The sequence below is a fragment of the Capra hircus genome, chromosome 11 (assembly GCF_001704415.2).
Source record: "Capra hircus breed San Clemente chromosome 11, ASM170441v1, whole genome shotgun sequence".
Classification (NCBI taxonomy): domain Eukaryota; kingdom Metazoa; phylum Chordata; class Mammalia; order Artiodactyla; family Bovidae; genus Capra; species Capra hircus.
This window is the reverse complement of record NC_030818.1, coordinates 97,500,873-97,526,518: the sequence shown is the minus strand read 5'-3', so window position 1 is coordinate 97,526,518 and position 25,646 is coordinate 97,500,873. Positions and strand designations below refer to the sequence as shown.

Below are 25,646 nucleotides of genomic sequence, written 5' to 3'. Positions count from 1 at the left end.
GAATAAACAAATTATTTTTATAATCAGAAAAATGGTAATTGTTATTTCTAAGGTTTATATGATAATATCATGGAGTGTTAAATAAAGGAAAAAACCTCTGGAGGCTGTGAAGTCATTTAGTCTTTCAGGTATAAGGTCATGAAGACAAAGGAGGAGTAAAAGTGAGATTCCAAAGGAAGAGAGAAATTTTCTAAGCCAGTGCTGTCCACTATTGGAAACATTAGTCATAGGTGGCTGTTTAAATGGACTCCCTGGTGGTTCAGATGGTAAAGAATCTGCCTGCAATGTGGGAGACCCAGGTTCAATCCCTGGGTCGGGAAGATCCCCTGGAGAAGGAAATGGCAACCCACTCCAGTATTCTTGCCTGGGAAATCCCATGGACAAAGGAGATTTAAAGTGAAATAAAATTTTAAATTCATTTCCTTAGTTGGATTAGCCATACTTCAAGTGCTCAATAGCCACAGGTGGCCAGTGGCCACAGAATCAGACAGCACAGATTACAGAATGCCTCCATCATCACGGAAAGTTCTATTGGACAGAGCTGCTCTAAACATTCTACCGCAGGCCTGGATCCAGCTTTTGATTCATCTCTTCAGCCTCATTTCTTGGTACACTTCCCATCCTTCGTGCTCCAGCAAGAGTGTAAGCATCAGAAGAGCAAAAACCATACCTGCCTCATGCTCAGGGAAAGGTAATATCCCAGTAATTATCCACAGTGATGTGTGGAATAGCAGATCAATGTGTAGACTGCTGAGACAGCACAGAGCTCAGCCTGGGCTTCAGGGAAGACTTCCCAGAGGAGGAGGGGAAGGCATTACCCAAAGACTAAAGAAAAGACTATTTATTGTAAGAGCATGGTATCAGTCAGGGCTCAGATGAGAGACAGCACAGCATAAGGGAAGAATCACCAGCTGGTCAGGCATTTATTTATTCAACAGATAGTAAACGTCTGTGATGGGCTAGGCTTGAGCCAGGCTCTGATGACAGAGGAGTGAACAGCTACAGTCCCTGTTCTCAGGAGGGTGACACTTTTATCCGGTATTGTGGGAGCACCAAGGGTGACGTGAGGTGCCCAAGAGCCTGGCATCTCATATTCAGGGTCCTGTTTGTTTCTTTATCCTAGCTTTGCTGCCACAGGAGGGCCAGAGTCCCACTTCCTTTCTTTCTCCCGTTCCTCTGCCCCAGCCCCGATGGAGGCCCTGGGGGATGGAGAACTCTCAGGAGTGGGGAGCAGGGGTAAGGCAAGGGAAGGGCAGTGGACAGTGTGGTAAGGCTCTTCCAGTGGACAGCGAGGATGTGGATTTAAGAGGTGGAAGAGGGACTTCGCTGGAGGTGCCAATCCAAGGGCGCTGGGGGTTCGATCCCTGGTCGGGGGACTAGATTCCAACATGCTTCAACTAAAGATAGAAGATCCTGCTTGTCGCAATTAATACCAGGTGCAGCCACGGGGGAAAATTTTTTTGTTTAAAATATAAAGAGAGAGATGGAAGAATAAAGACACAAAAGTGTAGTTGGGGGGCTGCTAGAGTATTCTAGAAGAGACCAGGGACTGAAAAACGGGAAGGCCCACTTCAGCGGCGTCGGAGCGGGAGAGAAGGCACTCCAAGTTAAGAAGATGCCCTCCGAGGGAAGGAATCTAGCCAGGCAGACGGAGCGCCACAGAGGCCGGCGGGGGAGCGCGAGTCAGCGGGGCAAGGTTCCAGGGAGAAGGACCCGAACACCTCAAACGAGTTCCCCAGGGACGCGGGCGAAAAGGGCAGGGCAGCCCTGGCAGAGGACAGGCGTCGGCGGGTCGGAAGGGTCGGGCACGTCGGGGGGCCAACGGCCAGGATGGGCGGGGCCCTGAGGCAGCAGGTGTGCTTACCTGAGGGGTCAGGCGGGGAGGCTGGAGCTGGCCCGGGTCCTGGGGCGGCTCAGAGGAACTCCGCCGGTGGAGGGAGACTTTCCTCCCTTAGACGTTAGGGGGGCTATTTCCCGACCTTGTCCTTGAGCATTTACAAGAGGCGGACAGGGCAATTCTCCACAGCCCGAAATCTGCCTAGAGCCAACGGCTTTGCTCGGGGCCTGCCAAGGGACCGACGCTCTTGGGGGCGTCTCGACGGGATGGGATTCTCGTCAGGCGCTTCTCTGAGGCGACTCCCTCCCGCACCTGCCGCTCGGGAGGCCCAGCCCCCCCTCGATTCCCAGCCGCTGGGCTCAGCTCCTTGCCGGATTCCCCTCCGACTCACCCAGTCCCCGCCGAGACCCCTCCTCGAGCCGCGGCCTCGCGGCCCTCAGTCCCCTCAGACCGCCACCCCCCACGTGGCTGGCTCCCCACTTCCGCCCCTCCCGGCCGCACCCCTCCCGGACCGCTGTACCTGGGGCTCTCGAAGCTGCACCCCCTGCGCCGCAGCGCCGCCCTCTTCTGCCGCAGGAGCGCAGCGGCCGCCCCGCCGGGCTCCAGCTCCATCGCCCCGGGCGGGGGCCGCGGGCTCGGGCGCACTCGGGTGGGCTCGGGCCTCGGCGGGGCTCGGCGGGCCGCTCGGCTAGCGCGCCGCAGCCCACGCCCCGCCCCGCGCGCCTTAGCCCGGCCTAGGCCCCGCCCCAAACTTCAGTCCAGCCGGCTCCGCGCCCCTCGATGGGGGGGGGGGGTCTAGGCCCCGCCCCGGCCCCGCCCCGAGATTGAGTCCCTCCCATTCTCTGCCCCTCAGCGGGCTTCAGACCCCGCCTAATCCCGCCCCGAGCTGCAGCCCCCGCCCACTCAGCGCCTGTCTGCAGGGTCCAGGCCCACCCCAGCTCCGCCCTGCGCTCCAGCCACGCCCCTCTCGCACAGAATCCCGCGGGGTTCGCGAGGCAGGCTGTCAGGACCTCCTCTAGGCCCACCAGTCCAAGATGCCACCCCGATCCCCAGCTCTGTATGGTCCGTGGCCCCGCTGCTCCCGCTAGGTGGCCCTCAGCACAGACCCAGGCCCTACACACCTACCTTCCCACTACTGAGCTCTTGGTCGCGGCCTCTGCCCTCACCCCCAAGGATCGGCTCCTTAGAGTCTTCCCTCTACGTCTAAGACCCTCTCAGCTCTTTCTAATATAGCGCCGTCCCCGCTGCGGGCCGCCTTTCCCCGTGTCCCACCCATAGGCAAGGCCTTGCCTTTTCTCTTCCAGCACCCCCCCACCTCCAACCCCACCTCCCCAGCCCGGGACTGAGATCTCCCAAATCAAGCTCTGGGGCCGCCTCAACCCAGCCCTAAGGCCCCGCCCACACCCTCGCCTACTCCCCCTCACCTCCGCGGGTACCCAGGCCCTGGCTAGCGGGCTACATTTCTGGGTACCAAATCGAAGCTAAATAGGAATTCTACCTTACCGTCTGCGTTAGCTCGCGGATCTCGCCATCCATCAAAAAAAGAGTACTGCTGTCTCCAGGTGGCGTTTGTGATGCCTGCCTGCCTGCCTGTCGCAGTGAGGCCGAGGGGCTGGAGTTTTGCAGGCTACCAGTTGTGGGCTCAAGTCTCAACTTAGTTTCCTGCACTGTCAGATGCATCCCTCTCAGAGCCCTCGAACAATGTCCTGCATCTGAGGGCAGCGACCCTATCCGGGTAAAGCTGGCGGTCATTGTACCACATAAGTCGTGAGGAGGAGGTGAGCTAGGGACCCTTAGTCAGGGGGGGCTTGTCATAGTGAGGGAGGTGTGGTCATGCTGGCCAGGAACTGGTGGAGCAGATGCTGAGGAGTGTGTGTGTGGGAAGCGTGAACTTGGAAGACACTAGCTGGGAAACTGCAGCGGTGGGGCCAGGGGTCCCCACGACCAGCTTGGATCATGTTACCCCTCTGGTGCACACTCCCTCAACAACTTCAAAGTGCTTTCCCAGGTCTGGACTCCTTCACTGCCGCATACTCCAGCTGACAAGTCAGTCTGGAGAATGCAGGGGAGAGGACAAAATGTAGGGGACTTCCCACTTCTCTTTCCTGCCCCTTGAGACTCCAACTTGGTCCTCCCTTCAGGTTTCCATGAGACAATCCTTGTAGGACAGTCTTCCCCACCCCACTTTTCTTTTAAGCAAAGTGAGAGTGGGTTTCTGGGTTTTGCGCCGCATCATGAACTTCCCCCAACACACCTTTTCAGTCTTGGAGCCCATTACACCCCCAAATCCTTGACTCAGCAATACTGGGTTGCCTCCCTACCCAACCTTGTCCTGTTCTTTCTCCTCTTACATCTTCCCACCTTTCCTGCCCACCACGTGTTCAGCCATCTGAAATGAATCTGCAGATAGCGCTGCCCTCTCTCTAAGGCTTCCCTCAATTCTCCGTGTTCCGCCCCCGAGTGCCCACAGCACTAACTCTGTCCCTCCCCGAGGGCACTGCTCCTGTATGCCATTCATGTTCTAGTAATCTCTTAGCTGAGTGCCCACACCTCCTTCACGTCTGTGTCTGGCACAGCAGCTGTTGGCTAAAGGAATGCACATGACTTTAAAAAACTGAGCAATATTCATTGGAAAACACATTTAATTTCAAAGTAAACAAAAATGTTTATACACTAAAGTATTTAATTAGTGAAACAATTATTATCCGCGTAACAAGCTGAAAAATACAGCGACTTGATACAAGACTGAGGTAACAAAATACTTCACCAAAAATCTAAAGAATCCCACAGAGGGCTGATGTTCAGTGGTTACTGTGGATGAGACAATTCACAAGAATTAGGGAAAGTTCTTACACAACCGCATGCAGGGGGGTCTGCTGGAAAAAAAAAAAAAAAGACAGCCCGGGAGAGTGCAACGGATTGAACAAGAAACAAATTGAAATGTAAAAATTGATTTTCAACTTACTTGGAGGAATACGTAAGAAATTGAAAACTACTCTCTATGCAACATTTTGAATGCTAAGTGAAAAACCATGCATTTTGGCACAAAATTTATTGAAGATTTTACCACACTAAATTAATCACTACTGTTACTGAATGGTCACAGTCGTTCAGAAACAGATAAAGAGATGAGTGATTGCAGAACTCACAGATGCTCATCGTTGCTGCTGCGAGCAGGGGGTTGGGGGCTGCCCGTGGCGCACACACGTTTGTGCAGCACCAGTGGTGAGGTGGTCCGTGGGACAAGTTCTCGACACCCAAGGGAAAGCAGCTCTCGCTCAGGCTTTACTTGTATTTAACATTGAAATTAAAACCAAAGAACTTCTGAAGTAAATACTGTAAGCGTTCTGATGTGACTTTCTCGTTCCACCTTGGAATCCTCACTGTCTCCAGCCATAGCTCTGTACCTGTCTGTCCCGTGCCAACCGGCCACTCGGACAGTAACTGGACTTGCAAATTGAAGACTATTCAGTCTGTTGAGCCTTTTGAAGCCTTTCTGGAGGAATCCACACAGGGTTTCTACCCAGTGCTGGGTAGGGGTTGTCGGGGGTGGGGAGCCAGGGTCTTGCTGGGAGAGAGAAAATGGAGTGGTGAGGACTATTTGTTCATTGAGAGGTCAGCTCCATGAGGGCAGGGCTTAGGGTTATCTTGTTCTCAGCCACTTCGATCCCAGGGAAGAGTCTGGCACACAGGAAGCACTCACTAGAGATGATAATTGATGGACAAATGGGTGGCTTTACACAGAGGGTCTGTTATTTCAAAAGGACTCTTGTAGTTTAAAAAAAAAAAAAAACAAAACGTGAAATCACCCAACATGTCAGAATGATGTGGGACTGATTAAAGTGATTTACCAAGTCACAATAGGTAAGTCAGGCTGTGTTTTCAACACTGTTCACCTGATTCTCAGCATCAGTAATGTGAGTCTAGAACTCTAGCCTCTCCACCTATAGAACCAGAGCAGACCTTGCTTGTAAGGGCTTCCTGTTTGGTGAACCATCTTCCACCTGTCAAACGGCATCCTAAAAGACACACTTCTTGGGCTTGGAAGGTGGGAGGAAGACGATGAAAGAAATACTGGCCACATTGGTAAGGGAAAAAAATATAAATTCAGTTGGCTAGAAAGAGTGGGTTCTTTCATAAGCAGAACCCCTTCAGTGTCTTCTCTTCAAGGTCCACAGGGGACTGGGTGATGAACTGGCTTCTCCAGGGAGGGGAGGCAGGCCACACTGTCCCACTGGGCACACTCAGATCAGTATTTCTACAGCTTCCCACCAAATCAGTCCTCCACAAACTTTCAGTTGTCAGAATGCACTTGGTTGACCTTGAGTTACAGAACACGTTTGACGGAGAGGAGTGAAAATTACTCCTGGGGAGAGGTGAGTGAGCTGTTTGCATGGCATCATGAGGATACAAGCTATCTACTCCATAGTCCGTAGATAGCACTCTAGAACGTTCTTTCATTCAGGGGTGCCATGATTTCTTTGCTTAAAAAGAAAGATACAACATACACATGCAAGAGACATCACCTTCAGTGTTTTCACAGACATTTGTGTACAATGGCGAGTCAGAGAGCAAGACCCAGGAATGCTTCCTTCCAGGGTAAGAACCCACCTGGGGACTTTCCCCTTTGGGGTTTGTGCCTAGCCCTCCCTCTGCCCCTGGCTTGCTATGACTGGCAGCATGAAGGACAAACCAATGTTAGGAAGACAGCAAGCGTGGCCCTGAGCCCCTGCTGGGAGAGCCAGGAGCCTTATAGCTTCATCTGCAGGACTCTTCTGTTAAGTTCAAGGTTTGTTACCAGTTCTATGGAGAGTCCAAGCTAAGAATGTTTCCAGGAGGGGACGTGGGATCAATTTCAACTAGAGAGAAGACTAAACACTTTGACAAGAACTGCGATTGTGCTATTTCAAAATTGAGCTCAGAAGAAAACATTTGTGAAAGATAAGGAAAATCTGTAAAGGGCAGGGAATAATCTGATTTAGTGGAGCCTGAAATTTAGAGGTTTTTGGATTGGCTTCTATAATATCTCATGGTGGAAAAACCAGGACAGTTTGAAGAGTAGAGAAACTCAAGGAAAGTAGTTCAAACTTTAGACTTTAAAAAAAAATTACCAGAGACAGTATCAGTTAAAGCATTAACACTGCATGGTTCTGGTGAGAGGTGTTGGGGTGTCTGTTGTGTTCATTCAGACTCCAGATACTAGTTTGAGCAGTTGTTGGTATGAATTAGGTGCGTGCATCTGACCCCAGCTGCGGGAGGGTGTGCGAAGCACCGATGATGGATAAGGTTTGATGACCTCAACTTCCCCATTGGGCGTTTCTCCCACCACCAAAGTATTCTAGACCTTGTTCCAAAGGAAGTTAGAAACTGAGCACAGTAAGGTGCCATCACAAAATAAGATCCCGATGACAATCACTTTCCTCACTAATTTATCTGAATTTTCGGAAAAGTGGTCACCTTTTGATCAAAATACAGGGGTGGGTTCTTTGGCAGTTTTTAAATTGACCTATTACCATTTAGTGGTTAAGGTGTTGTCTTGAAGCATCTTGCCCAGAAACTCTTTTAAGAGTAGTTTGCTGTCTGATCAGTGTGAGCTCTGAAACCACAAGAGTGACAAGGACCCAAAAATCCAGTCTCTTTCAAAAAATCATTCAGGTTTCCTTCTCAGAATCAGGACACCCAGATTAGAAAAAAGAGAGAAGGAAAGAGAAGGAGGAAGAGGTGAGGGGAGAGGGCAGCAAAGGGCTGGAGGGGAGAAGCTACAGTGATAAAGCTACCATAAATAAAGCTAATCTTTGTTCATGACTTTAAATAAAAATGTATTTGTGCAAAGTAAGTCACTTAAAAACATGACAAGGAGTGACAGGTGAAGGACATTGTTCACCTGAAGAGATCTCAGCCGAAACCAGAGCTCTGTCTGCTCCGCAGGGCTTTATTCTCTCGTCACCATGGTCATCAACTATTGTGCCCTTGGACTTGGACGATGGAGAATTTGCTGGTGACTGTGTCTGGGGACAAGAATGGGGGAGCTTAAGGCCTCAGTGTCACTCCCAGGCTCCCCAGTGTAATCAGGAATCCCAGAGGCCCCGCCCTGGCAGTGGAGGCAGAGAGATGAGGAGGGGAGCGAAAGCCTGGCCCTGCGGGGAGGTTGGTGCAGAGTAGCTTCCGTGCAGCAGGTCAGGTCACCGCGTACAGCTGGCCTCGAGAAGCCGGCAGAAAGCGGCTCCCATGCTGGCACAGGGCAGGGTGGGGGGAGGGGGAGGAGCAATGGGGGTGGGGGTGCGCCTTCAGACCCTGCGGGAAGGGGCTGGGAGGAAGCAAGCAGGCCAGCGGCCGGCCCAGTCCATGGTTCCGAAGCTGGGTCCTATCTCAGAAGAGCCGACCGCAACAAGGCCTGGGAGGGCCCAGGGGCCCAGGGAGCAGGCCTTCTGGATGAATAGCACCCATAGGAACAGAAAACAAGACACAATTTAAGGCATTGTTTGTTTACAGTAAAAGAATGCGAGGGACCCTTAACACAGGAGGAATCTGGGCTCTCACTCTGACCTTCCTCGGTGGATGTGTCTATCACTTAAGGTGAAAGCAGGGCCTCAAAGAGGATGAAGTGTGTGATGTCACGAGTCTTGTGCCAAAATGCATGTTTCTCGGATAGTCCACACTCGCTCGTTTGCACGCACACAGACACGGCACGCACACGCAGAGGACGCTTCGGGTGTACAAAATCTGAGGCAGCCCTGTGGGCGAGCGACCCCATGCGCTGGGGTGAAAAAAGCCAGTCCCTAGCCTGTCTCGTCCCTCTGGCCCTCACATGGGGGTCGCCGTCCACTCTTTGTGCAGCAGAAAGCCCTGGGGACCCAACATGGGCCGGGTGCTCCTGATCGCAGCAGCAGCTGGTGGACAGACGCGGGTCCAGGCTGGGTGGGCGGGCAGGCAGGGTGTACAGTCTGCGGACGACCGATCGAGGCCCCGCGAGGTGGTGCTGCAGAATGGGGGGCATGAGGATGGCTGGGGATCGGCAGGTGTACCCCACACCAGCAGAGCTCTCCGGACTGTGAGGCCGTGTCCCCTCAAGTCCAGGTCTGAGTCTCCCAGCACCCCGCCAGCGGCCTGTGCCCCAATGTGCGCTTGGCCACCAGTCCCAGGCTGGGCTCCCAGAGGCCTCCGAAGTCACGCCAAGTCCTGCAGAGACTTATTCAAATGACATAAGGTTTGCAGGTACCTAGAAGAGAAAGCTCAGTCTCTTGTCAAAGTTCCGACCTTTCGGAAGGGGATGGGGCTGGGGGTGGTGGTGGAGGGGTCCCTAAGGGAAGGGTTCAGGCCTCTCTCAGTCAGTTTGTGAATGAGTGGGTGGGGATGGGGAGAGGACACAGCAACAGTAACAGCCGCCATGTGTTAAGGGGCCACCATGTGCCAGGAAGGGCTCTGAGAACCCCACCGGTATTGTGTCCTGAGTCCTCACAACAACCCCAGGAGGCAAGTACTGGAATTATTCCCATTATAAAGATGAGGAAACAAGAGGCTTAGGGAGGTGAAGGACACAGCGGTTGAGTGACAAGGCTGTGACATCACCACCCACGCTCTCAACCACTATCCCTGGATCAAAGCACAAATGCATTTGCAGGAAGAGGTGACCGAGCCTGTAGGGTAAGCCCATGCCCCTGGAGAGAAGAGGGGTGGTTAGCGGATGGTAGGAGTTGGCAAGTAGAAGCACAAGGAGAAGGAAGAAGTTTGGGGATGTCAGGAACCCCTAGACCTTCCCATGCTGTGTCCCCAGGACCAGCTCCCAGCTCCCTTTACTGGGGGACCCCCAGCCCCAAGATCACAGTGCTTCTCCTTCCTTTCAAAGCTGCTGACATGCCCCCAGCCCCAGGCCTCCTCCCCAGCATGGCTGTGGGGTTCCAGAGAATTCGATGAGAACCAGTTTCATCAAAAACAAATCCATCTTGGTGTCAATTTGGTCAAAATGATGAATTGGAAAAAATGCATCTCCTCACACCAGGAGACAGTTACAAGGATGGTCACGGCAGCACTGTTCAAAATAGTGAGAAGCAGGAAATCATTCTCGGGGTCACGGACAGGAGAAGTGATAAGAAATTACAGACAAATGGATCACAGCTACATACACTGAGGCAGAGGAATCCTAGGATCATACTGTAGGAGAAAAGCAAGTCACAGAAGAAGCTATGCAGTAATGGCTCTGTGGTTTTAAAAGAAAATTTAAAAAAATGTACCCCAGGGACTTCCCTGGTGGTCTGGTGGTTAAGAATCTGCCTTGCAATGCAGGGGACATGGGTTCAATCCCTGGTCGGGGAACTAAGATCTCACAGGCTGCAGGGCAGCTAAGCCTGTGTGCTGCAACTACTGAGCCCATGCACCACAACCAGAGTCTGCGCGCAGCAACGAAAGATCCGCGTGCTGCAACTAAGAGCTGACACAACCAAATAAATACACGAATGAATGAATGAATGAATGAATGGTGAACGTTAAAAAAAATCAAAAGTGTACCCCTGATAACACATTAAGAAATCAAATACGTGCGGTAATGCTTTAAAGGAACAGTAAACAAACAAATCAGGAATGCAGTTATGGGGTATAAGTAGGTGGGAGGGAGATAGAATTAGGAAGACACCCCTGGGAGGGAGGTGTTCTGAGGCCTGGGGAAGTCTTGCCATTAGGCTGGGTCGGGGGCACATGGTTATTTGCTTTATTGCTGTGGTTTACACCTTATATACATGCTATCAGTAAGTTTAAGCGTACTCGCTATTGGGCTTCCCCAGTGGCTCAGCGATAAAGAATCCACCTGCAATGCAGGAGACGTGGATGAGGGTTCGATCCCTGGGTCAGGAAGATCCCCTGGAAGAGGGCATGGTAACCCATTCCAGTATTCTTGCCTAGAGAATCCCGTGGACAGAGGAGCCTGGCCGGCTACAGTCCATAGGGTTACAAAGAGTTGGACACGACTGAAGTGACTTAGAACACACACGCGTGCACATATTTCCTACTACCACAGACGATTTTAAGAAATGCAATTCCACAAAAAAGTCATCTCAGGCACTGAGAGTTTCAATGGGAGAAGATGCATTTCTGTATCATCCTTGTCTGCAGCCCCTTCGTATGCCATCGCAGGCAGGCATTGTGGCTTGTTTCGGTAATCCCCTCCTGTGGAGTATTTAGTTGTTGCCATTTTTATTACGTACAGCAGACAGCAGGAATATTTGGTCGAAAGTAAATTAGAGATAAAAAGTATTAAAAAATAGAAGACCTTCTCCCTCAGGTCTAAAAACTGGACAAAGATACTTCAATGGTGCAAAACCTTGCTGCGGGAAGACCGCATTTGCCAGACATGGTATGCAATCCACTTGTCCTTCACACCAAACACCTCCCCTGCTAAGTGGGTTTGACCCAGGTCCCTGCTACCGCTGAGGGGCTGCTGCCTCCCTCAGGCCGCCCCCCGCAGCCCCCCAGATCAGGACATAGGCTCTTGTTCAGGGCAACCATCCCGCTCCTGCCTGCCCATCCCCTCAGAGCCACGACTGTTTTCGTGGGGCAGACACCGAGGAAGGGCCCGCCTCCCTCTCTGCCCCACCGTCTGTGTGGCCCACTTCAGGGCTTCAGTTTTTGTCACTCCTCGGGGCCCCCTGGGTACAGGTGAGCTTCAGGGCTGTGCCCTCAGAGCCAAGGAGGGGCCCCGCAGTCACCGCCTGAGCGGAGCAGAGGGCAGGAGGCTCTTCCTCTCCTAAGGTGATCTGAGGTGGCACCTTGTTCATCACCTTGAGGTGACTGTCAACCCAGGACCCTGGTCTCCTCATCACGGGGATGGGCAGTTACATTTGCTTAATATGAAAAACATGCTCTAGGAACCTCAGAACTATAGTCTCCTGTGTGCTGTTTCACTAATGCTACACACACCACCACGCATACGATCAATACGCATGTGTGTTTTAATACAAATGAGATCGTCCTGACATGCAGTTTTACACTTAGGCTTTCTCACTTGTGACTTGCAGCACCCACATCAGGGGCTGCACAGTAGGGACATACTGAGGGTCAGCAAGGTTTCCAGTGGCTTTTCTTTCTCTCTTTCTAAGGACAACGCTGCAGTGAACACTCTCACCACAAGCCTGTGTGTGTATGTGTGAGCATGTGCCCGGGGACAAATTCCCAGCAAGTGAGTGGAGGGACTCAAATGCAATTTATCTTGAGTTTCCCTGTGGGGCCTCAAGGCTATCCCTGTGTTGGTCTTGCCCTCCTGCTTCAGTTTGTCGAGGACTTTCTGCTGATTCTGCCCTTCGAGCTTCTTATCATGTCTAATTTGATCAGCTTGAATACATGTCCACATCTATGTTACAGAGGAAAATCCTGAATGGGCCCACACTGAGCCCAGAATCACGGGACATGCCACTAGAGACCTCCCTCTGCTTCGTGAGAACCAGCCTGGGGGCTGAGAAGTCTGTGACTGAGCTGCGACCAGCACCACGGAAGCCCTGGCCCTCCCGGCCCCACACGTCTGATGTGGCCTCCACACCACCATCCTCCTCCTCAAAGCTGCCTCCCTCCAGTCCAGCCCCGATGCTGGCTCTCTAGACAGGAGCGAGGGACCCAGCTCCCCCGCCCCTGCCCTCTTCCAGCTCCTCCGGGGAAGAAGTCGGGAAGGTCAGGGCCGAGAGCATTGGTTCTGGCCCCAGAGGCCCACACGCTGCCTGGGCTGGTGCAGCGGCTGGGCGGCCACCTCTCTCACCAGCCTGGACAGCGGAGCCTCTGCTTCCAGGCCTCTGGCTCAATGGCAGGAGGCTGCGGAAGTCAGGGACCCTGGGGATGCCTGCAGTGGAAGAGCTCAGGGGAGGCAGGTCTAGACTCTGGTGTCAGGCAAGAGGGGGTGAGACCTCACTCACCAGGGGGCTTTAAACCAGGGTCCACCACTTTGTGAGCCTCAGTGACCTCAGCATAAAACGGGGACAATTTGGGAACCTACCCCACAGGGATGCTGGGAGGATTTGGCCAATTCCTGCACGTAAAGCATCTCGCCTCAAGCCTGGTCCTGGGAGGGGTGGCATGGGGGTGGGAGCGAGCCTCAAGCCAGGGCCTGGCAAACCAGCAGTCCCATTGGTTCAAACATGCCAAGGAGTGGGGAGCCCCACTCACCAACAGCCATGGTTAGCCCTCAACATGTTCACTATTATCCTTATTCCTAAGGGTTGTGGGGTCAGGGAGACCCTTTGGTCAGGTTGGAGGATGCCCAAACATCAACTTTCAGGGGGACAACCTCAATAAATGCTGTAGCCTGAGCCATGGGGCAGTACCCCACCTGCCACCTGTCTCTGATGGGATGCTTCTGTGGTGTTTCCTTTAGTAGGAAAGATACAGGAGACAGGTTCAAAGTTCTAGTCTGAAGCTGGGCTTAGTTGTAAGCCAGGTGGGGGGTGCCCTGTCTCATGGGGAAAAGCTGATCAAAAGAGAGTCCCTGGGAGCCTAGCTAATAGTCTCTGCGGGAAGGAGGAAGGTGTGTTGGCCCCGTGGCCCCGAGGGTGGGAGAGGGTATTTCAGGGGATGAGCAGGACTTTGGTGACTTTACCTGAGGCCTGTTGCTTTTACAGGCATCATCCAAATGCTTGTGCCACAGGATTGCATGGAATCGGGAGCCAGTCTGGAACTTGTAAACATTGCCTGGTGGTGGAAAGGCCACTGGTTGAGAGGAAGGTCACATGGGAGGGTCTGCCCATGGTGTGAAGATAAGCATGAACCTGGGTGACTGCTCTGGGGAAGGTCAGGAGCAGCCAAAGTCGGGGCGTGTGGAGCAGAAGCCTTCTGTGCCCCTCCCGCCCCCTTCTCTCTCAACCATTTTCCCCACCATGGTGTCTTGGGCTCTGGTGAAGCCCGTGGGTCCTTCTCTGAATAATGTGTCAAATGCATAAGATAAAATAGACTCCTCCAGCTTCAAAGTCACTGCCTCATCCAGCACGATGCTATTTATTCCAAGACCCCAGAGCCACAGCTCCAGGGGAGATGGGCCCCAGCAGCCATAGCTGAAAAGGATTCCGACAGCCACGTGCCATGCGCACTGCTCAGTGGACACGCCCACCACGGTCTAAGCAGCTTTTAGGGACTAATGGGACCCTGTGAACATCAGAACCTAACGTGAAGGGAAAGCAGCAGCCTCAAAAGTCCCTACTTTTGTGCGTTTCAAAATGCACGTTTAGCCGCAGAAGGAACAGGGCAGAGAGAGGCTGCAGGCACCAGCTCTGGCCTGCCGCCTACCTTTGTCGGGGTTATTCAGCTGGAATATGTCCGGGTGCTCAGGGTCGTCGGGCAGCTGCACCATCCAGCCCACGACGGAGACCTTCTTGCCAGGTGTGGATTTATACTGCAGGGGAACAACAACATAGCCGGGAGGCCTGTGCCCTCCACTCCCGTAGGAAGGCCCACCTGGGCCAGGCAAGCTTCCCTCCCATCCCCACCACCTTTCCCCACCTTCCCCTCACACCCCTAGCAGTTCACACTACATGAAGGCCCAGCACAGGGAGTTCTTTCATGGAACATACGTGTTTTCTGTCTGTGCCCCGCAAGGACTTGGCTCCGTAGTACAGGAGGGTGGATCCTGAGAGTATGACCCAGTACCTGGTCCATGAAGACAGCTAGGGAGGAAGGGGAGGCAGAGTGACAATGTCGCAAGCGGCAGGGGTGGAGTCCCCAGGCTGCCTGATTAGAGACCCAGGCACATGGGCGGAAGGGCGGCCCCTTCTTCTGAGCGGGGCCAGCGTAGGCCTCCTCTCTTCCCTGCCCTCCACCCCTCGGTGCCACTCCACCAGGGCCCAGAGCAGCCAGCGAGACTCCTCAGCAGATCATCAGCCCCAGCCCTCCCTCCCCTCCTTGGCTCCTTTCCTCCCAGAGCCTTTCCTTTTCCCACCACATTTAGTGCCAAGGCATAACTTCTATGAGTTCGGGTGACCTGAACCCAAGAACGTCCCGGGGAAAAATGGACAAGCGGAAACCACAGCTTGGAAGAATTGGATTGTCTGTGATGGGCACTCTTGGCTGAGAGTGAATGGCAGCACCTCGAAAGCATTTATGGCTAGAAGGGGTGATGGCCAGCAGGGCCAAACTGCTGGTGTAGCTTTTGTTTCTCTAGGCATAAGGCCTGGAATCCCTGGTTTGGGGCTCCACTCATTGGTTTGGAAAAGCCAGTTCTGCAAAAGCGAAGCAAATATCCCATCGTGGAAGGACAGGGGTTCAGCAGATCGCCCTGCATCACAGCCTGGGGGGCTCCTCTTCACACTGGTAGGGGCAAGGGTACTTCGTTGTCTCAGATTATGAAAGCAGTGGCTTTCAGACCTTTTTGACGACACCCCCGCCAAGTGTGTATAACACACAAGCATGGTGTTGTGTGTTGAACCAAAAGAAGCTTCATGAAACCATACTCATCTTCATTATGTGTAAGAAACCCCAACATTTTCCAGTCTATTCTATTCAAAACTATGGGCCAGGACCCCCTGGACTGCCCTCATCGCTTTACCAGTGGGCCAACCAGCATTTGGGACAGCAGTGCTTTTAGGACATGTCTCACTCTGGCTTCAGGATGACTGGGGCCTGGATGCAGGTACAGAGGGTGGCAAGCAGGTCTGTACAGCAGACCAGATACAGGGCCTCACGTTGCAAGATGCTGCGTGACACTGAGTCCAGGGGGCAGAGTGTGGCCCAGGGCTGGGGCGAAGATGTTTCTCATCCGAGAACCTCCTGGGATCCGAAGATGGGGAGCTTTTAGATTGGCTCCCAGACTAGGGGCCTGGCATCATCATGCTGGGCGTCAGTGGGAAGGGGTGTCTCCAAGTGGCCTCATGGGCAGTGGACGGGGTCAAACAGCAACCAGAGACGGAGAGGGAGGCCAGAGCAGACACTGGCAGATGCTGCCTGGAGACTCAGCTCACAGGCGGGTTTGCGGGCAGCCAGTCATGGGTGTCCCAAAGAATGAACAAAGAGGCCTTTGCAAGGGGCTGAGGGGTCACGGAGCCAGGGGCCTCTGGGTTCAGCACAGGGTGACCTGGCGGCTAGTGCTGGAGCCTGAGAGGCCTCTCGATCCCTGGTCTCTTTTCTACCACACGTTTCGTGATGGTGCTGAGCAGGGAGGCTACCTGCACTGGTGATAGTTCCCAGGCCGTGCTGACCATCTCAGGCACAGCATCCACCCTGACTCCCGGGGCCTCCAGGCTTCCACCTGCCCTCAAGATGATCACATGGCGACGTCCACCGCCTGCTCACTCTGTTCAGGGCCACACACATGACCTTCCTGCCCAGTCCTCCAGGAGGCAGGGACTATTTTATCCCAATTTACAGATGTGGAAACCGAGGCCCTGCCCACCCTGCGGCGTGGCCAGGGCTGGGACCCTGGTTGGCCTGTCTCTGGAACCCTTGCCCTCCCTGCCCTCTGCACTCACCGCGGGCTTTCGTCCCTCCTTCAGCAGAGTTTTCCTTCTCAGAGGCCCCTCCATGGTGGGGGCCGCCGCAGAGCTCCCCAGCGTACAGATGCATGGACCAGTGGGGCTGGGCAGAGGGGGAGAACATGGGTCAGACATCACCCTGAGGAGCTGGGGTCAGGCACCCTCTCACCCATGGGGCCAAGAGGTCCCCCACTGCCAGGTCCAGGATGCCACCACAGACCGAGAACTCAACAGGGCTGGGCCAGGCCGGGAAGGGAGGGCTCTGCGGCCACAAAGAGCCTGAAGGAGGACGGCTCTGGGCTCGCCCACAGCTCGGAACATGCCTCGCCCTTGTCTTTCTGAGCGCTGAGCAGCTCTAGACGTGGGGACCACGCTCGCTCCCTGTAACCCAGCTCCTAGCGTCACCCACACCGTATCCTGCTTCCTCTCCCCTTGCGGATCTCGGGACCGTGCAACACCCGCCCCTCCTTGTGTTGGCAGGAGCTTGGGAGGAGCAGTGAGGAAGTAGGAGGAAAGGGGGCGGGTGGGGGGACCCTAAACCCCAGGCCCCCAAACCCCAGACCCCGCACCTTTGCCTCAGGGCGCCTCTCTCCCCTCTGCCACGGGGATTAGGGCGCCACCTGCAGGTGAGGAGGCCCAATGCAGCGCCGGCCCAGGCCTCCTTCCGAAGCCCTGGCCTGGGCTCCCTGGATGGCACCTCCTTCAACGCAGCACCTAAGCCAAGCTGCTATCCCTCGGCATCCCAGAATCACTGATCCCATGCCCTAAATATGCAGGACTGCCCAGCTCAGCCACCCCACCCCCCACCTTACGGCATAACTTGGTCATCCATTGAGCAACTGCCCGACCGTCTACTCTGGCCTCCCTGCGTCCACTCTTGCCTTCCACATGCTCTGCACACCGCAGCCAGGATGACCTGGGTCCTGCCACTCCCTTCCCTCTCCATCCCTCACCCCTTCCACCCACCTCCCCCACGCAACCCCCCCAGAGCCTCTGAGACCACCCTCCTCACCACCTTCTGGACCTGGCTCTGGTCCACCTCTCTGGCCTCACCCGGCGCCCTCTCCCGTCTCTCACTTCTTACAACTTGGACTCTCCTTCACTCCTGGAATCACCCTGCTCCTCCTGCCTCCTGGCCCCATGGACTGTCCTTAGGCTGTGGGTCTTCTTACCCCGATGCCTCCTTTCCCTTTATCTGGCTAGTTCCTATCACTCTTCCAGGCTTTTCTCCAGGTTGGCCTCCTCTCTGGACTAGTGGCACCCATGATTTTCTATTCCATTTCTGTCTTAGCCCCATGGACCAAGGCAGAGGCTGTATCCCTCTCGTCGGCAGCCTCGAACACAGTGCCTGGTGCCCAGCAAGTACCCTGGAACTACTTGTCGAGTAAATGATCAGATGAGTAAATGAGTACCTGTAGACACAGCTCCGGGTTCTGGGAGAATTCCGGACTGGAACGCGCCAGTTGGGCCCCAGCGTGGCATAGAGACGTCCCCTGCTTCAGAGGAAAAGAGCCGAGTTTTAGCAACAGCCTGGGAAGACGAGCCCCTCGTGGAAGAGGTGAGGGCATCTCAGGCCGTGTGGTATGGCGCTCCGGAAACCTCAGCCCCAATGCCTCCCCTGGCCTCCTCGTTCACACTGCAACACATCTGGGGTCACCTGGAGCACAACATCCCTGGAGCCTCCGTCAGCGCGGGTCCCCAAGCCTCTGGGTAAGTGCTTCCGCAGCCTTCAGTGTTCAGCTTTCTTCCAGTGACAGGGGGATGACTAAAGTCTGGGCACACCCCTCATTCCAGTGTGAGGAGAAGAGCAAACACTGTGAGTGAGTGTGAAATTCGCTCAGTTGTGCCTGTTAAGTCCCAATATTCCATGGTCAATCCAATGAAAAGTGTACACTCATGGACACAGAACTGCGGGCTGTCCTGCATGTTGGCCCAGGGCGGAGGGGGTGGGGCACGCGTAGCATCAGTATCCACCAGGTGCTACTGAATTCCTCCATTTGCTGCGTCTTTTCCATCGGACAGGCTCCTTGCTGGCCCCAGACGGTCCCCAGCAAACCTGCTCTGTGATCCGTTTCAGGGTCTAAGATTTCGTGCTCCAGAACCCTCTGTGGGCTCCTATCTGGCCTCTTTCTCACCCGTAGTTCCCCTGCAGTGAGCCTTTCCAGGGGAAGGTGTAGCGTCCAGGGCAGGTAGGGAGCTGAACCTATTTGGGGGTCAGGCTTCCATCTCTCTCTCTCTTTGCCCTTTCCTCTCTTAGCAGAATGGCTTCCTGTGTCTACTTGGTTCTCAGTCTTCTCCCGACCTCTGCAGTATGGTCTGCTGCCGCTCCTGTTTAGTTGCTAAGTTGTGCCTGACTCTGTGACCCTGTGGACTGCAGCCCACCCAGGTCCTCTGTCTGTGGGATTTTCCAGGCAAGAATATTGGAGTGGTTGCCATTCCCTTCTCCAGGGGATCTTCCCGACCCAGAGATGGATCCCCCATTTCCTGCTTGGCAGGTAGGTTCTTTACCACTGAGCCACCAGGGAAGCCCACAGCATCATAGTCTGTCCCTGGGCTATAGCCCTCCATTGGCCAAACGATGCAACTCAACTTATAAAGCCAGACAAGGTCCGCACTCTCTTTTCAGCTGTTCCCTCTACTGTCCACTGCCAGTCCCAGGTTCCTGCACGTTGCCCTGTGGCACTGGACACCTGGTGGTGCGGGGATGTCCTCATTCATCACAGCAGGCGCATCACGCCATCTCTGAGCTCAGGTTCCTCAGGGGTGGCTGCGTTGCTTCCTGCCCCCCCATCCTCTGCTCAAGAAGGAACAGTTCTTGATGACAATCTTGGGTTTGTTGTCCAGAGGCCCAAGTTCAAGGTTGGTGGGAGCCTGATGGTCATCCAGGTCGACTGCCCTGGGACCCTGTCCTCATCCGTCAGCCACTCCTCTGTAGGTGACAAAGAGCTGCAGCATGTGCTCGGTCCCCCAAGTCCTCAAGTGTAACGAGTCTCAGCCCTTTCCCCAGCCAACCCTCGTTATATGATGGCTGCAGGCCCACCCCGCCCCCACTGTGCGCTCAGAGGCCCTGGTACCTTCAACCCCTGCCCACAGGCCAGAGTGCCTCCTCTCTTTCTTCACAACTGGGTGTGACACAGCCCTGTGCTTGAGCAGGCTGCACAGGGGCTTAGAGACTGCCTCCGGGCTTGCCTCTTTCCCAGCCATGGCCGGGATCCCTTATGAGGCAGGGCAGGGTCTGACAGTGAACTTTTCTGCAGCGACACTCCTGGGCCCAGAGGATGCCTCCTGGTTTGATGTGCATTCCTGCTGTGAGCTCTGATCTCTCTGGAGTTGAGGATAGAGCCTCCCTTTGCAGAGCTGGATCCTCTGTCCCCTTCTCCACATTTCTTCTTATGAATCTTTGCTCCCGGCATCCCAGGAAAATGTATGACAACAGTGGACTGTTCCAAGACAGGGCCACGTGGTGGTGGGCGCTGCCGCCTTCTCTCCCCTTTTGTGAGACAATCGGTGGCTGGCAGGACTGACCATTGATAGAGAGCTTTAAGACTTCTGTCCTCCCATGGATGGAGGAGCCCAAGGCTGCAGTCCATGGAGTCGCAAAGAGTTGGACATGACTGAGCGACTTCACTTTTCTTTCCACTTTAAGACCTGCATCTTCCAACCAGTCTAGCCTTCTAAGCAGTCTTTTCTCCTTTTCTTCCTGAAGGAGTGAGTGACCCAGAGTGCAATGGACTGGCAGGATGTGCAGGGATGCCAGGGGTCACTGGGGTGGCTCATGGGAGAGTCACTAGTGAGTGACCGCTCCTGTGCATCAGGCCATTGATTATCTCATGGGAGCTTTGTTTTTAGCATTGCTGAACGGGGACCTGAGGCTGTTATGTGAAGACACTGAACCGAGGCACATTCAAAGCCAGGGTTTGAACTCAGGTGTGACCAACTCTCCAGGCTCCTTCCACACTGTTTAGGGTGGGAGCCAGGCTGAGTTGTCACATTTGGAGGAGTGTGCCAGGAGGACTGGGCCCATGTTTGGAGCCAGCAGCCTGTGGGTGGCTCCCTGGCCTTCTTACAGATTTCTGCCACAGCGCACAGTCAACGGGCTCGGTCAGTGTCTGTGAGGCGGGATGAGCACAGATTCTTAGACCCCGGGTCTCCTGGGGTGGGGCCACCTCCCAGGTCCATTGGACCCCCCGACAGAGTCTTCCCCTGGTGGTCTGGGCTGCCTGGCACTTAAGAGCAGCTGCCACCGATCGCCTGCTTACCATGAGATGGCTGAGTGCTCTCATGTGCTGCTCCTCCCAGTTCCTTGGGGGGAGGGGGCACTGTTCTCACCCTGTCTTAGATGAGGAAACTGGGGCTCCAGGAGGGGAAGCCACCTACTGGCCTGTCATTAGGGATGGGAACACATGTGCTTACAAAGGGAGGATGTCTTTCCCATAGGAAGCCGAGTGCCCCTGTCAGTCGAGCTGCTCCAAGTCAGGGGGCTGGGGGGGTGGGGGTCAGAGCCCACTCTGCCTGGAGCCTGGGGAATGACCCTGGCCTTGAAGGGCAGTGGAATGATGACTTTTTGCCAAGGCCAGATTTTAGGAGACTAGAGGCAGGGTGGTGCCTGACCTTTCTGCCCAAGGCAAGCCTCGCCAGGCTGGAGGAGGGCTGTGGCAGGTGGGTTGGCTCTGGCTAGGCCTAGTACAGAAGAGCCAGGATCTTCAGCCACTGGAACCAGACCATCTGATCACATCCCTGCTCTGAGAATGTTATTTGAATGTTCAGGACCAGAAAATGCAAAACGAGAGGGCAGTGGTATTTGGTGAACTCCAGAAATCATGGGACTTCTCCAACTGACACGGGGAGCTCCCAACTCTAGAATCACAGACACCTTTTCCAGCAGCACGCTGGGAACAAGTGGCTGAACAGAATGCATCCTAGGAAGGCCATTCTACGGGCCCCTCTTGGGGACAGATCTTGGTGGGGTGGAGGCCTGCAGTTGACCACCTTCCTCATGAGAAGTTTGGTTGGGGAAAGATGTGGGCTCGCAACCAAGCAGAACCTCAGTCCCAAAGGTGTTCAAGAAGATGATGATGAAGAGAAGGAGGATAAAGATGATGGGATGATGGTGATGATGGGATGGTGAGTACCAGGTGCTAAGCAGTCCTGGGTCATTATCCTGTTTTATCACAGCACTGTTCTTATCTCTGCCTTATAGATAAGGATTCTGAGGCTTAGAGAGGTGGAGTAACTTGCCCAAGATCACAACACTGGGAAGAGAAAGATGGGCGGTGCCAATGAGGTGGAAGCAGCCAGGGGCCTGTCTGGACCAAGAGTATCCTGAGAGTTCAGAGCGGCCGAGACAGGTCTGAAAGGCAGCTTTCCCTCAACATACATTAGGTGGTAGGTATCTCAGGAGTTAAATTTCATAAAGCTCTGAGTCCCTGTTGCTGGTCCAGGAATGGGGAGCAGGGAGGAGCCTTGGGTAATAATCACACTGAGGCCTCAGTAATCTTGTCTTAGCAGAAGTAGCACACTACCTCCCCAATTCTGTCTTACATACACAGAGACCCTGGTCAAGTGTTCCCGTGGAAGGGTCCAGATGATGCTGTTCATCAGCAGTGTCCACCTGCATCAGCAAACCCTTGCCCACTGGGCCGGAGCTTGGCCCTGGCCACTTCCTAATGACTCATCCTCATCTGCAGGCAGGAAGCTGCCTTCCTGAGTCGGCTCAGCCATGCTAAGGACCACACATGTCCCCCAGCTGTCAGCCCCCTGGCGGGAACCTGTAGCAGGCTCTCTGCTCTGCAGGCTTTCTGCAGCTCTCACCAAGCAGAGATGCTGAGCCCCGACACACAGGCACCATGAGATACCTCGTGCTCCCTTGATGATGATCACAGTGTCCCGCGGCCCCTGGGATTTTCTTTCCACGAGGAGGCACTAACCGAGCTTGGGCAAACCAGCTAAAGCCCACCACTGCCTCCCTGCCCTTCCCTGCATGCCTCCTCCATCAGCTGCTGAGCCCCAGAGACCCATCACCAGTACACGGGCCACGCAGCCACGGCCACCCCCGCCCTTCCTGAGCCCATGCCTGCCTGAGGAGGGGGCACCAGCCTGGGAGACCAAGAACGCCCATCAGCAGCTCCCAGACGAGCAGGGGAGGCCCAGGTGGGCTGGCATCCCCAGCGCTCTTCAGCCCCCTCCCCATGCTCGGTCCAGCCCTGACCCCGGTGTCGGGGGCTCACATGGTCACCCACTTGTTGCCCAGGCTGAGTCCTCTGGGCCCTAGGACATCCCTTCCAGCAGCTTTTATTAAAGGACTTTTGCTGCCTAGGAGTCACATTCTTCTCTGGGTAGTGTCCCTGATCCACTGAGTGGGTCCCTAGGAGCTGTATTTGTACTGGATGCTTAAGTAAGGGGACAGAACAACCCCTGATCCAAGCCAGGTCAATCAGGTTTTATCTCTGGCAATGAGGAATCAGATAGGAGAGGCTGACAGTCAGACTCTGCAGCTCGGTGAAGCTCTAACATGTAAACTTGGACGCTAAGAGGCATCCCCAATGCGAGCTGAGAGGTCTAGAAATCTGGGCTGCAGACACAGCAGAGAGCACAGTAGATATGCACAGAGAAGAGTGACATGAGATGGAAGAAGGGGCCTGCCCACCTTGCAGGTCCTGACCCCAAGGGGCTGTAGGTGCTGGACACAGAGGTCATGGGCAGAGATTTCTCAGCTACCTGGGAAGCCATGGCAGCTAGCTGGCAGGGCCCAAGGACAGGGTCAATCAAAAGGTCAAGGACTCTGCCACTCTTCCTTCCCAGAGGAGCCTGAGCTCCTGGCTGGAGACTCACTTGCCAGACTTCAGTGCCTGACACTGAGAGCAAGGCAAGCGATGGCGCCTTTGGGGGGAACCAAAATCAGAAGCTTGGCCCATCACCCAGCTGGGCTGCCACCCAAGGCAGAGCAGCAGGATGGAGGCACAGAGCGGGATGGGCCTGGGAAACCAGACTGAGGGGTGGGCAAGTGAGGGACACGAGCCCGGGGTGGGGGCTCCTGGGTCTCAGCCACAGGGGGATGGGGTGGGGTGGGGGTGGGGCAGCGAGGCCCTTGGTGAGAGTCATCCTGAAAACATCACTCTTATGCTAGCACTTCAGTTGGAGTGAACCCCTCGCCTCCAGGATCACCCCCCAGAACCTTGCCTCCCTCTCCCAACACGTGGCAGAGTGTGGGGCCCAAGAGGCACCCCTGAACCCTGGCCCATCCCAGGGCATCTGCCAGAGCCTCCTAACCTTCTCCAGGAGGGAGAGGACTATTTTCAAAGGCTCTGCCTTGGGAGTGGCAGGCCTGGGGCTCTGCTGCCATGATTCCATTTTCCTGGGGCCTCCCAGAGGATGCCGGGAGATTTCAGAGGCTAAAGAGAGTACAGGGCAGAATCTGCATTATCGAATCTCCTCTACACCCCAGAGCACCTGTGGGCCCAAGTGTCGACAGCCCCCTCTTACAAGTGCCTTCCCCACAGTTCGCTCACCCTGGAGGCCGGCAGGCATGTGGACACCTGCCTTCACTGCAGTCCATCCATCCCAGGATGACTGAACTGCCACATGGGGGACTCTCTCTTCACCCTACCCAGTCTTAGACTCCAGGATCGCTTGCTTTCTGGCAAGAGGTTCCTACCGAGTTAAGTTCATACACATCTCAAAGTAAGTTCCCTGAAAGGAGAAACAGCACCTACATACCCAGATCTTCCTGTGAGCATCCTCCCTGTAGAGTTGGGGGAATCCAAGGCTCAGAGAGGTTGAGAGACATGCCCAAGGTCACCACGAGCGCAAGCAGCCCTGACCTCAGCGCCCCCCTCCCCAACATGGCTGACAACATCCAGAAGCCACCATGACCTCCCCCTGCAGAGGCACACCTAGAACTCCAGAGACCAGGTTCATCGCGGACCCTACTGCTCCTGCAGAGACTCAGGGATGCTCAACATCGCTGGGCCACCTCTCCTTCCAGGACATGGCTCAGGCCTTGCAACCTCCTCAGGTCCCTCGACCCCCGCTTTTGAGGGCCCACTGTAGTTCTTTTCACTCGGTGTCTTTGGACTTCTACTGAGCCATCATCTCTACAGAAGTCATCCCTGAACCCGCCATCTGACTCGATTCCCCCTACTAGACTTTGCCATCATGTCCTCTTCCCGACCCTCTGTGCACCTGGCGAGTCAACCAAATCTATCTCCCACCCTGGCAGTGAGCTGTGACCATCCCCCTGCTGCAGCCTCCCCCTCCCCCAGAAGGCGGGGTTTGGGAGGGCGGGGCGGGGGCGGGGCAGGGCAGGGGGCAGGGGGCAGTGCACTTTCCCCTCCTGTTCTCTTTCCCTCTCCCACCAGAGGGGGCTTCCTCCAAGGGTCCCTCTGCCTCCCAGGCTTTCCACCACCCGTATTTTGGCCAGTTCGTCCCATGAGAAGGCTCTTCCTCACAGGCTAGAGGAGACAGGAGGCTGAGTATTTTGTAATGAACTTTGTGACCTGCTTTCCTATTTTACCCCTTACAAGGTGACCAGTAAGCCTTTCTGATTACGTCCTGTTTTTAAAAAGCTAAATGTTATTTTTTCCTGGGTGAAAGAGAAACATTTACCACTTGTAGAAAATTTGGAGACTACAGGAAAAGAAAATAAAGAAACTCACTCAATAACTCTACAAGCAGAGATAGCCAAGATGAATGACCCCATGCACTTCACACACACACGCACACACACACACACACACTCACTCACTCAATAACTCTACAAGCAGAGATAACCAAGATGAATGATCCCATGCACTTCACACACACACGCACACACACACACACACTCTCACACACACACTCAATAACTCTACAAGCAGAGATAACCAAGATGAATGATCCCATGCACTTCACACACACACACACACACACTCAATAACTCTACAAGCAGAGATAACCAAGATGAATGATCCCATGCACTTCACACACACACACATGCACGCACGCACACTCACACACACACACAATAACTCTACAAGCAGAGATAACCAAAATGAATGATCCCATGCACTTCACACACACACACGCATGCACGCACACTCACACACACACACACACTCACTCAATAACTCTACAAGCAGAGATAACCAAGATGAATGATCCCATGCACTTCACACACACACACACACACACACTCACACACACACACTCACACACACACACACTCAATAACTCTACAAGCGGAGATAACCAAGATGAATGATCCCATGCACTTCACACACACATGCACATGCACACGCACACACGCGCACACACACATACACATGTACACATACGTGCACACACACACATGCGCGCGCGCACACACACACACACACTCACTCAATAACTCTACAAGCAGA

At 54.6% G+C, this 25,646-nt stretch overlaps 2 protein-coding genes across 14 annotated transcripts in view; both read right to left on the bottom strand.

The window, feature by feature from the left end:
* GARNL3 (GTPase activating Rap/RanGAP domain like 3) overlaps nt 1–2,515 on the bottom strand; it is a 166,335-nt gene extending 163,820 nt beyond the window's left edge. For both annotated transcript variants that reach the window (XM_018055802.1, XM_018055804.1), the window contains exon 1: nt 2,358–2,515. In XM_018055802.1, the coding sequence (XP_017911291.1) occupies nt 2,358–2,449 (92 nt within the window). In that variant the 5' untranslated portion in view covers nt 2,450–2,515. The remainder of the gene's footprint in view (nt 1–2,357) is intronic.
* The window catches only part of RALGPS1 (Ral GEF with PH domain and SH3 binding motif 1), a 300,991-nt gene continuing 279,806 nt past the window's right edge, over nt 4,462–25,646 (bottom strand). For 7 of the 12 annotated variants that reach the window (XM_018055789.1, XM_018055788.1, XM_018055796.1 and 4 more), the window contains 5 exons: nt 17,682–17,765; nt 16,267–16,372; nt 14,377–14,469; nt 14,093–14,198; nt 10,789–13,501 (listed from right to left, as the gene is read on the bottom strand). In XM_018055789.1, coding sequence (XP_017911278.1) covers nt 13,311–13,501; nt 14,093–14,198; nt 14,377–14,469; nt 16,267–16,372; nt 17,682–17,765 — 580 coding nt within the window. In that variant the 3' untranslated portion in view covers nt 10,789–13,310. Of the gene's footprint in view, nt 9,057–10,788; nt 13,502–14,092; nt 14,199–14,376; nt 14,470–16,266; nt 16,373–17,681; nt 17,766–25,646 lie in introns of those variants that run through there. The other 5 variants (XM_018055792.1, XM_018055795.1, XM_018055799.1 and 2 more) reach the window with 3 other exon arrangements.